Source organism: Arachis duranensis, chromosome 6 (assembly GCF_000817695.3).
Source record: "Arachis duranensis cultivar V14167 chromosome 6, aradu.V14167.gnm2.J7QH, whole genome shotgun sequence".
Classification (NCBI taxonomy): Eukaryota; Viridiplantae; Streptophyta; class Magnoliopsida; order Fabales; family Fabaceae; genus Arachis; species Arachis duranensis.
The window spans coordinates 87161162-87174135 of NC_029777.3; the positions used below are offsets into that span (position 1 = coordinate 87161162).

Consider the following 12974-nt stretch of genomic DNA (forward strand, 5'->3'; position numbering starts at 1 on the left):
TACTCTCATAAAGTTACAGAAAATGTCTTTTTGTAAAGATGTATACGTGTTGTTATATTATTGGACGTTTTAAGTGAACCGATTTTTTTAAAATTTTTTAACTAACCAAAATAAAACCGATCTTTTATAATAATAAATCAATATTCTAAAAATCGATCAAATTGACCGGTCTAACCGGTTCAACCATGAACCGGCATGAAAAATAGTTCGGTCTACTTTTCAAACCCACCCATTTTCCCTAACACCCACCCATTCCCCCTAGCACCCACCCCACCCCCCAATTCGTTAATTCATATCACTATCCACTCTAAACTCAAGGTCAAACTCACCCTACCAAAACCCTAAGTTCTCCCTGCAACAGTTCTACTGTGGTGCCGCCGCTGTCCGTGCTATCGGCACCTCTACTTCCTCTCTTGTAGTTCGGCGTCCTCCTTTCCCCTGTCCTCATTCTCCCTGGCTTCTCTTGAACTTGGAGTAGCGCGCTGCTGTGTCGCCACTTGCTGTCGTCTCGTCGGGCGCCGTCCATGTCTCCGTCGAAGGTTAGCAGCACTGCCTTCACTTCTTCGGTTCTTCTCTTCCTTTTATGCCCTGTTGTTGATTTTTGAATGTGAAACTGTGAATGGATTAATGGAAAATCAAATAATTGATTTTGTGTTGTTGCTCTTTTTTTAATTCCTGAAATTTTTGTTGAAATTTTCTTGCTGCTGCTAAAAATAGAAATCAAATCATTATTGAAATTTTTGTTTAGCTTTATTGATTTAAGGTTTAGTGTGATTAGCGATTATTTGTTACTGTTTTGTAACGATTGTTTACTGTCATTGAATACACATCACCTATTGCTGTGAAACACCCAGCACAGCTTTCAGTAAGACCTGTCATATCAAAATGAATACACAATCAATCAACAATTTCATCTCTACTCAAAGACACTGAAAGATCAAAGTTCATACCATATCCTTGTGATAATGTAGATCCACTAGTGACCCTCATAAACTCCTCAACATGTCTAGGCAAAAGAGTAGCTCCTGATAACAAGATTCGAACTCGTCCACCTAATGCTTGTTTTGTCTACCAATTATTCAAACCAATAATGTATTAGATTTTTAATTCAATCTATCATGAGTTTTCTTGCTAGTAAAGTATTGATTAAGTTTAAAACATACCTTATCAAACACAAGCTTATCAAACAAACGTGATGCTTTATGTTGTGGAAGACCCTTCTCTAGATTTCTCAACCTGCTGTTGTTAGAGTCAAGACTAGTTTACATATGAATTGGTAATTAAAACAGTCAAAGAGATTAATTAGTGATAAAATATACTAGTTATATGCATAATGAAACAATGCAATTTGCAGTGCTCCTCCAGAGAAAACCTTGTTGTTTATACCTTCAATTTGCAAAATAAAAAAGGAAAGAGGAGCTTAGAATGAAAAAAATACTTGTTGCTGAAGGATAATTTTTCTTGCTTAATGCTGAATGCTGTTGGTAGTATTAATTTTGTTGCTGTTATTAATTTAGCTGAGTTTTTTCGTTGCCTAATTGCCATGCTATTGTTGTATCTTGCTATGTTATACTTCTAGTTTCTAATAGTTTTTGTTCAAGTTTTTCCTTATTTATGTATATTGTTTTAAGCAATTGTGAAGTTGAGAGGAAGAAGTTTGGAATCAGTCCTAGAAAATAGGATGTTAGTTGTTTTGGTTGTTAATCAAGATTTGTATGTCACAAAATGATCAATAGGAGAAAGTCGTGGAAGGTCATATTTTAAGTTCTGTTATTTTGACTGAGAATTACTACATCTACATACAATATAGCCAAAGATTAGTGAGTAGTTTTTAGCTGTGGATTTTATTTCTCCCCTTTAAAAACTTTAGCAATATAAATGTAGTTAAGTATCCAACAACTCCCCAAAAAGAAGAAAGAAGAAAGAAGAAAGAAGAAAAAAAGAAGTTAGTTTTAACTTTTAAATAGTCAAGTAGCTTAGTGAAATGGTATTCGTTGAGATTGAAGTGAACTAGTAACACTGAAATTTATGACATTATGTTGAATTGAAAACCTTAGGTTTGTAGGTCATGAACAGGGAATAAATTCTCGGTCTTGTGCTGAATAAATTAGCATATAGATGGTTAGTTCTAGTGGCAAGGTTGTTTCTAGATTTGTTCCTTCCAATTATATTAACTTGTGATGTCATAGAACTTCCTACCAAAACTTGTCATGGAATTTGAAAGTAAGCATCGAAAATAACCAAATCCTGAGTCTTGACATATCAATTAGATATGGCGCTGAAAGCTATACATATTTTGGGATGAGAACTTTTTTTTTTCTTTTTCAAATAATCATTTAGTCCTTATATGAGCTTGATTTCCACAAAGGGCTATTTTGTCATAGCATATATGACCATAGAATAAGCCATGGTGAGTTTTAATGAGTTAATATGTTAAATGGTTAAATTTTTTTAACATTTATTTATTTAAGGCGGATAAAATATTAATGCATTTGGCCCAACCTCTTGGAATTTGACATGGCAAAAGGCAGTCTATGCTAGGTATGATAAATGACACAACTAAAATATAGATATGAAAAATAAAAAATTTGTATAAAATATGAAAAGAATTGAATAGTTATATTGAGAATTATAATTTCTTTTCTATCACAAAAAGATATAATAACATTTTCTCTTGACAAAGAGAGAATACACTTCTTTCTAAATACACAATGGAATACCTCTCAAAAGGAAAAATCTCAAAGAAACTAAAATGTTTATGTTGTTCTTGTTGAATTGAATTGATGAAAAATAAAATGAGAAAGCTTAATTTACAGGCGAACTTATGTTAGGTAAACCATCCGTAACATGAGGTTACTAATCTTTCTCTTCTTCCGCCATCAAAATTTGATGGCTATTACTAACATGTATTTTTCTCTTTTCATTGTTTAGTTTTCTTTTTTTTTCTCTTTTTCATAAAATTAGCTTTACTAGATTTATAATCTTTCATTTAAAGCTAATTTTAGTAAATTTTATAAATCTATATTGCTCATGTATCTAATAGACCATAATTGAAATTTTATAAATCATTATTGAAATTTTTGTTTAGCTTTATTGATTTCAGGTTTAGTGTGATCAGAGATTACTTGTAATTATAACAACGAACATTAGTCAGTCACTTTCAAAGGTTTTAATTAATTAATACTAATAGCATTTACTTGGAAAACTGTTATTTATTGCCTTTTGATTAATTCATCTCATTAGGGTGCAATGGATGTTGACTTGGAACCACTCAATTCACAAGACAATGTCGAAGATTGCATGATGACTGGTGTAGAAGAAAATGTTAACTGCACTTGTGATTGCGGTGGCACCAGTAGTAAGTGTGCGTCTGTAACAGCCGATGATATTATAAACTAGACCTTTGAAACATCGGATGCAGCTTATAAGTTGTATGTACGTTATGCGAGGTGTCTCGGGTTTGGAGTTCACAAGGGTGATACAGCACGTGGAAAAGATGGAACACAGTGTAGAAGGATGTTTTTTTGTAGCAAGGAAGGAAAGAGAGCCGAAAAATACATATCTAGTTTGAGTAGGAAGAGGGAGCATAGAGCGCTGACTCGCACTGGTTGTGAAGTCATGCTTGCTGTGTATCTTGACACTAAAACTTCAACTTGGAGGGTTAAAAAATTAGTTGAGACGCACAACCATGATCTTGGCCCACAATGCTTGGTACACCTAATTCCAAACCACCGAGGGTTGATTGAGCCACAAAAAGCTCAGGCGAATACCATGCATGATCATGGTCTTTCAATCTCTATAATAATGGGACTAATGGTAGGCCAAGCCAGTGGCTATGCCAACGTCGGGTTCACAAAGAAGGACCTAGATAATCACTTTCAAAGAACTCGTCGTGTAAAGCTCATTGGTAGGGATTCCAATGCGACGATTAGCTATCTTCTTGGGAAAGCAGATGTCGACTCGATGGCCATGGCAAGGTACAGTGCTACTGATGAAGGTCGGCTGGCAAATTTAGTTTGAGCAGATGGCATTTGTAGGTCCGATTATCAGTGCTTTGGAGATGTGCTTGCATTCAATACAACCTATCGGAAGAATAAGTACAGAAGGCCATTGGTAATCTTCTCAGGTTGTAACCATCACTGCCAAACATATATATTTGGTTTTGCCTTGGTAAAGGACAAACGGATGGCAACATATACGTGGTTGTTGCAAAACTTTCTAGAAGTCATGCTGAACAAGTCTCCCAGTGTTGTGGTCACAGACGGTGACGAAGCAATGAAGGCAGCAATTCGAGAAATCTTCCCAGATGTAACTCACTGATTATGTGGTTGGCACATTCAGAAGAATGTAACGACGAACATAAAAAACAAAAATTTTTCCAACGACTTCAGAAGATGTTTGTATGCTCCATGGCATCCGGATGAATTTGAAGAATATTAGGAGAATATGATAAAAAAAATATGGCTTGGAGGAAAATGAATGGGTTCTAAATGAATATTAGAGAAAAGGAAAAGTTGGGCAAGCGCTTACTTGAGGAATAAATTCTGTGCTAAATTTAGAACAACATCAAGGTGTGAGGCGATAAACAACTTCATCAAGAGGTTTATTTGCATTCACCAAAGTCTTCTAGAGTTGGTCCAAAATCTTGAACATGCTCTTAGTGACTATAGAAACAATGAATTAGTTTCTCAATTTAAGACGTTGTATGGGGAGCCCGTTCTAACTACTGGGCTAGAAGCATTGGAGCTTTCTGCTGCCAATTTTTACACAAGGGAGATTCTTGGAGAAGTAAAAAATGAGATTTAAGGAGTAGTCGCATTAGATGTAATAAATGAGAAAAAGATATCAACCACTGTTGTGTCAAAAGTTAAGGAGTGTGACAGGAGGTAACATATTTATAACGTACTTTATGATCGCAATACTGAGCATATGGAGTGTGAATGTAGTTAGTGGAGTAATGAAGGCATTCCTTGCAGCCACATGTTTTGTGCAATGAAAAGGGTAGGTTTACAGAAGTTGCCAGATAGTCTTCTTTTGAGAAGATGGTCGAAGGATGCCAAGAAGTATCTGGATGAAAGTTCTACTGGAGGCACTACGCAAGACAGAGAAAGAGAATTTTTAATGCGCTATGGCGCATTGTCAGTGGCAGCTACGTGGATAGTATTCTTAGGAGCTCAAGATGGTCCTTCTTTCCATGACACTATGAATGAAGTCTATCGTTGGACCCAAACACTAGAAAAAAATCTGGCTTGAAAAGACAAACAAGAGATTCTACCACGCCAAACTTTGTTGGTGACCCTTCGGTGGTCAAGACAAAAGGAGCACCCAAGAGAAAAAAGGAGAGGGGGTAAACAGAGGTGCACTAAATGCAACAGTGCTGGTCATGTAAAGAATAAATGTCATGTGAGGAATGACAGTGACGATTTGGGGGATAAGACTAGTAGTGGTGCGTAAGCTAGCTTTGGTACCGAGGAGGTCAGTGAGATACAATATTGCATTAGTTGTTACTTGAATTAAAATAAACCGGTGACCTCTATGTTGTAGTTATACTTGATAGAATTTTTGACTCCATGTATTATTTTTTCATAGGAGCTTCCCAAGGACCCTATAGCTTCTCAGTAGATATTAGCAGTGCCAAATACAAAAGTAAATCCACCTGTGCAGCAAGAGTTTGGGCTAGGTGATTCAGGATTGATTAATGGCCATGAAACTCCCATCCCACCGTATGGAAGTCATTAGTGGCTATTACAGGTATAAATTTTAAGAGATGAATAATTGCATTATTGAAACTTAGTGTTTTGGTAAGTTTTAAACTATTTGAAATCACATTATGATTCATTGAAGTCCTTTTTATTTCTCTCAAATTTGTTTGTGATGTGGAGAAAAGGTTGTACAACAAGCACATTATTCGAAGTTCAATGGGATGCAGTAGCATGTACTTGTATATACTCATGAGAGTATAGTTTAAGATGTTAGTTAAATTCTTGGATTTTAAATAATAGTGCTTTGAGGTTGATATAAATTTATAATAATTAAATTTTTAGATATTTATCATAACTTGTCTTCGTTACACTCGGCTGAAATGTGCAGAAGGATTCAATAGTTTTGATTTATATAGTTAAAATCTTATTGATTCTTATTCATGCTAAAATTCAAAAGGGTCTCTTGTTGTTTCTTATTCATGCTAAAATACATGCTAAAATTCTGTTTGATTTACGAAATGCATGGAAAAATTATTAAAACTATAATATACCTTCCATGGTTGATGTCTCGACAAGTATTAATCTGTGTGCTAAAGAAAAAGACGATTTGGAACCTGTGTTCTCTTCCTTATAAAAAGAGAGTATTGCAACTACCTCTTCCAGAGGGATCTCTGCAACAGTCCCATGATATCTCCAGAGGTGAAGCCATGCAATCCTTTGATCAGCAATATTTTGGTCGTCACCATGCTAAGAAATTAGTGATACAACTGGAAGAAGAAATACAGAAGGTATTTCTTGAATATTTATAGTATATTTGAAAAATGAAATTGACTTATTGGAATTATTTTTAGATAAAAGATTAATTTTCTGAACAAGAAAAGAGAATGGAGGACAAGAGATCCTCATGTAAAAGGAAATCAATGAAAGAAGACATTAAAGAGCAAAACTTTCCAATTTCTCGTCTTGGTTGAGGGTGAAATTCTCTCTAAAATATCATGTGCTTTGAATAAAAATTGTGTGACTTAACTAGCAGGTAAAAATCATAGCCAAAGATAGTAGAACTATTCCTCTTTTAAGATTTTTGTTTTGAGGCATTCTGGTTCAAAAGTCAGTAAGTAGCAAGAATTTTATGATCACATACCTCTAATATATCGCATTTATTAGTATTCTAGATTTAGAATACTATACATAATAATATTATACCTTGGATTTTGAAATATAAAAGAATCTCTCATAGAATAGGTTATGTTAATATTAGATAGAATAATGAAAAATTTCAAAATTAGATAGAATTCTAAATAGATTAAATAATCGAATTCTTGAAATTCGATATTCCAATCGACTAATAACATATATTCCAATCGACTAATAACAACTACTAATTTGTTTCTGTTAGATTTTTTATTGTTGGTTGTAATAGCATCTGAATTGGTTTTGTAGTAAAATATAAACAAAGCTAAGACAATTGAGACTTTGAGAGTGATTCCTCTTATATGAATACACTGTTAATTGTTGAATGCAGCTTCCAGAGCCGTTTAGTTTCATTTTCACATGGTTTGCCACTGTTCCCCTCCTTGTGTGGTTGGCTCAGTCACTTACAAGTGCTATTATAAAGGAGTCCTTGATTTTAGAGAGACAAGAATTTCTGTAACACTATTTATATTTTGAGGTTATACCATACCATACCATACCATAAACTAAAGTAATTTGTTTTTTGAAGGGTCCCTGTCCTAACTGTGGTACTGAAAATACTTAATTCTTTGGGACTATACTTTCTATTTCAAGTGGCGATTCCACCAATAAAGTCAAATGTGAAAAGTAAGTATAACACTACTTCACTTACTCATTTTATATAATAATATTTGTTCATGATAGATAATTAGTCTGACAATCGAAATTAACATTATGCTCAGCTGTGGTACCGCATTAGTGTATGATTCAACTACAAGATTGATTACAATACCAAAAGGAAGCAGTTCCTAAGTGGAGTACGTGAAGATATATATAAGACACACAAATAGGTAGTGACTAATTTTATCAAGTCAGAAAACAGTGGTGATAAATCACTATTGTAATATGTGCCACCACTATCATACTTGAAAGCTTTAATTATATGAGCTTTGTGTAGCATATATTACCAAGAATTGTTCATACACCACTGGATGAAATAGTAAAGAATTATAACCAAAGGCATTTTAATTGGTTGGTGGCCTTCTCTCTCGTCATGGTCGTTATTGGCTGCTTTATTATAAAGTTCATTTTGATCGAAATGGGAGCATAGTTACTTTTTATATTTCTTGATACCTACACAAGGATATTTTGGTCAGCAGAATCACTGTACTATAATCCAGTTTAGCATTTTATAGTTGCAGCACCACACCATGTATATTCAGCACCACACCTTTACTTAATTATATATATATTCAGTACTAACCTACATGCTTGTGTTGATGATGTGGCGAGTCATGACTCTGCCTGATAGATACATTGAGCATGGATCTCAGTAGGATCAAACTCAAGCAGTGGAGTTGAGTTCAAACCATATTGCAGCTACTGCTTTGTCATTAACCAATGTTTTTTTGTGTGTATTTTAATATTTTTTAACTAAAATATCACCTTATATTAACCAAATTATATCATATTACTTTCACATATATTTTTCTACTTTTATCAGTGAATCCACCAATAATGAGGTGTATACACCTTGGGTTGCTCTGTGTTCAGGTAAATGTTACTAACATACCAAAGTGAACTGTTCCATGAATCCTAAATTATTGTCTATAAATATCATCTCACGTCCCAAATTTTTAAGATAATAAAACAAAAATCCTAAGTGCAAGATATAAATCATTATAAATAATAAAAAGATCCATATATATTTAAATAGTCTAAAAGAAATAATTGCAAGATATAAAGATAGTTTGTATTTTAAAGAAAAATAAAATAGTCTAATTCAATCCATAACTCCTAATAAAAAAGGTAATAAAGTCCTAAGTCTGCATGATAGACTACTGCATCTTTTTATTCCAGTCAGTGACAGCAAGCTCCACTATGATATCCCGCTTTGAGTTATTTTCGTCATTCACCAAATCCACAACCAGGCGCATCCTTGTGTAATCAGTAACAACCTACAGACAGTAACAACGATATCACATAATGGAATAAACATAACTTCATTAACAATGTTATTTTTCTTACCCATATCTTATTACTGAGGCTCCAATAGCGATTGAGCTGCATCCATTGAGCGACCCAAATACCACAGTCATTCCTTTGCCACAATTCAATACACATATTAACAAAGGAATATAACAAAATAACAAACAGACAGAAAATTGAATGTATACTTTGAAAAATGGTAAATATAAACTTACGATTTGGCAGATTGTTGCGGGACGGCTGGTTCATTGAATTTATACTTTGAAAATTGAATGTTTCTAAAGGAAGGTGTTTCACCAAAATTCTTGTCAGACAAAAATTCCTCAAGGTAATTTAACACATTGTTAATGACATTTACGCTCTGTCATCAATGTGCACTTTTTGAAAGACTCCAGATATCTCACAATCTCGTAACGTAAATCAACCACTATGAGAAATCAATGGCTATTGAGATAAACTGGCACAAAAATCTACAACAACATTTAGAAAATAACCTTAACTAAAAACAGTCATGAAATATTATTATACGAATTAATTGAAAGTTCAATAAAATTAACGAACCTGGTGTAAACTGGCAAGGTCTCCCATGAAGTTATCCTTGATGTATTTCATTGTGCCGACACAGTTCTGTTTTGGGCTTAACACAATTTGCTGCCATGAATATTAAACTAAGTTAGGAATCTTATTATGTTTTTAGTCTATCTAGAAAGATATATTAAAATTGAAGACTAAATTTTGATATGCCAAGAGACTTACAGAAAACGTCAGTGGCAGAAACCATTGGTTGCCATATATGTTTCTTTTTGGCCCAAAATGCCCTTTGGTGAGCATCGAACAAACTAAGGTAAGGACCTATGGAGTACAAAAAATCATAGTTATTCTGCACCAATCCAAATTTGATAATTTTACAAGGATAATAAATAAATAATGCAAAACTAATTCTTACATCACCAATTATTAGCTTGTCGGGCATTATAGTCAGAAGAGTCTTGCGTGTGCCACTACAATAATCGTTTGGAACAATCACTTTTCTAAAATTATTATATTAGAATATTATACTATAGTGTTAGAAAAGGTTATAAAAAAATTATATGACAAATTAAATATTTATTGAGAAATAAGTTAATTTTACTTATTCTAGATCCAAATTGTTTCCAAAGATGTAGGCAATAATGGCCAATTCTTTATCAAAAAATTTTATTTCTTTAGTTGGCTGAAATAAAAGGTCCAAACACTAAAAAAAATGACAACAAAAAAAAGTTCAGTACTCATTCATTTTGATCAACACAATACCATCTTTACATGTCATTTGTTTAATCTTCCTTCTATTTTAAAAAGTTTGACTATGTTTATTTACTCAAAGTGTACATATAAAATCAGCCAGATATTTTTTTGTGTATTAAAAATAAAAAAATTTTCATCTACTAACGTTATCCAAAAAGTTAAGTACTCACACGTGACATGTCATCTCCGTCCATATTTGGATTGTAGTTGTTATAGTAAAGCCATGGACGCCTCGGAGGAAGCTTCTCCGCAAATTACAATTCTTTTTGCAACTCCAAAAAATATGATAATTATTTTAGGCACTGTTACTTATTTGTCAATAATGTCATCTCAAATGATCAACTTTCCACGACATCAACAAATCAAATTCTCATATCAACAAATGAAATTTAGCTCCCTAATATTAACCAGAGTTCTAATCAACCTTCCAATGTCACTAACAGGCACAATTTGATGACCAAAAAAGAAACTGGTACTCACGAGCCTAAAATACTCAACAATGAAGCTAGACATCATGTCTAGTGAAAAAGAGAGGAGAAGTTGAGGAAGGGATTGTATTGTATGACTTAACATTAGTATTATAATATGTGAGAATACTAAAAAGTTCTTCACTCCTAATTGGGAACAGTGACAAATCCAATGCTAGAATGATGTTGTACTTTGTGAACTATAACACCATCTATTATTTACTATTTTGATCAAATGCTATCTAGGTGGTATTTAATAGTTGTTATTTAAAAATACAAAGATAAAACTTTAACTGCGGTGATTGGTAATCCACGCTTTTTTCCCTTGCACCTCCAAATACTCTTCTTTGTGAATGGTTCGTCACCCAAACACATTGAGGGATTGGCATCAAGTATTTTTTTTTAAAGGATCCGACAGCGGAGTAACAACTGGAGCAGTATTCGAAAGCTTTACGCGTTTCGAAGTGTCCGACGGCAGTGTAACAACTGAAGTAGTATTCGAAAGTTTTACACCGTCACTCCCACTTTTTGGTGAGAAACCAACCATTTTCACAATTTCTGGGAGAACTGTTGTTACCCCTTGCACAACAGCTTCGCGAATCATCGTCGACAGTGCCTTAGCAATACCCTTTCCAAGATACAAGATGCCATAAAATAATACGCGTTACTTGTATACTAAGTTAATAACACAGCAACTATAAACATCACAAAAAATAATTAAAAACATGTTAAATAGAGTATGCCAAAAAAGTAATGCATATTCGGGTATTGTAGCCCAAAAAATAGATTACCTTTTTATCCGAGGCGAAAATGTCCATGTTTGATTCTTCCTTAGAAGTTACAGTGGCATTCAATGAGTACTACTCAAGCCAAATAAATTTTAGTATTTTTATTAAACTAAAAAAAACTACTAAACAGAATTTACAAAAGACTAATAATCCGATCATTTAACAAAAATAAGCGTGATTATCTTACTCATATTTCTGCTTCTCTGATCTTCAGTGATTGAAAAAAAAAAGTGTTAGGTTTAAAACTTTATGATAAACACTGTTATTTATAGAGATAACTAACAAAGATAACAAAAAATCTATTAATATTCAAATTAAATCCAATTTTTTGTAAAGATATCGTAACAAATAACTAGGATATTTTATTTTTTTTTTCATTTGATATTCAAATTTAAATTTAAGTTCAAACTAGTATTTTTTATCAAGATGTCTTACTTTATAATTACGTTAATCCAAACTTGGAATAAGTTATTGTTGGTCTTTAATTTTAAAATAATTCAAACTTGGAAACTTTTAGATGTAAAGATTATGTCATGATGGTCAGTAGTTTTTATATTTGCTATTGTGGTTTCTTATTTTCTTTCTTTTATTTATTTATTTATTATATTTTCTTTTTTTTTTGGGTCAAATCCTCCAAATTCTCTATAACTTTAAAATAATACAAAACAAATGAATTTTTTATTAATATAAATACAAATGGACTTATGCATGTCTATTTCATGACATGAAAGGTATTTCACATCAATTTTATTTTTCTAAATTGTTTATCATTGGAATAAAAAACGTATGGACATTCACTTGTTATTTTCTTAGTAAAAGATTAAAAAATAAAAAGTTTTTCTTAGCATTGTTGTTGGAGTATATGATTATATTATTAGGAGAAAGTAAATATTCTCATTTATTACTATTATACCTTTTTTAAATTATACAAATCATACTATAATTTTATAAATTATTTATTTTTAAATTATAAATTCATATTATTGTATTATTAATGAATAGTTTTTTTCTATTAATATAAATATTATGCAATTATTTTATGAAAGTTAGTTAAAAAAATTTTACCGAAAATATCTCTATAGAAAACTTAGCAACTTTGCAAATTTTGCATAATAAAATTATTGGAGCCTACGATTATACATTGACTCTAAGTCAAAAATACTTTGAGGAAGAGCTAATGACTTTTTATACCAAATTGGAAGATACATCAAAAAAATATTTATGAAGATGGTCCAACTCCAAAAGTATTTATCTACACTTCCTTAACTATTATGTATATTAAAAAAATAAAATCTCTCAAAATACCACTATCTTTGGTATAGAGAAATTAATGTCACTTAAATAAATGTAAAAGAGCTACAATGATTTTCGCCAAATTTCAGACGAAATTCATTCCGTCTGAATGACTTTTTAATTTTGGACAAATTTAAGACAAATGTCGAACAACTTTTAGTGGAGGCATTGAAATAATATGTTCTGTCCTAAATTTGTCTAAATTTTGGCGCCAAATTTTTTTTTGTTGGTGCCAAAATTTTCGTACAGATTAGCAATACATTTTGAAAAAAAAACTATAA

The 12974-nt window shown here is 32.3% G+C and overlaps 1 protein-coding gene across 1 annotated transcript; it reads left to right on the forward strand.

The window, feature by feature from the left end:
* The first annotated feature begins 3249 nt into the window (after positions 1–3249).
* Positions 3250–4320, forward strand: LOC127748503 (protein FAR1-RELATED SEQUENCE 11-like). Its single transcript, XM_052263085.1, has 3 exons — positions 3250–3358; positions 3422–4005; positions 4177–4320. Exons 1-3 carry the CDS (start codon positions 3250–3252, stop codon positions 4318–4320), a joined length of 837 nt encoding a protein of 278 aa, XP_052119045.1.
* The last annotated feature ends 8654 nt before the right edge of the window (positions 4321–12974 follow it).

Coding starts and splice junctions, on each gene's coding strand:
- LOC127748503 (XM_052263085.1), top strand. CDS start 3,250: ATGGATGTTGACTTGGAACCACTCAATTCACAAGACAATGTCGAAGAT. Junction 3,359..3,421: donor TGATTGCGGTGGCACCAGTA/GTAAGTGTGCGT, acceptor CATCGGATGCAG/CTTATAAGTTGTATGTACGT. Junction 4,006..4,176: donor CTACTGATGAAGGTCGGCTG/GCAAATTTAGTT, acceptor GCCTTGGTAAAG/GACAAACGGATGGCAACATA.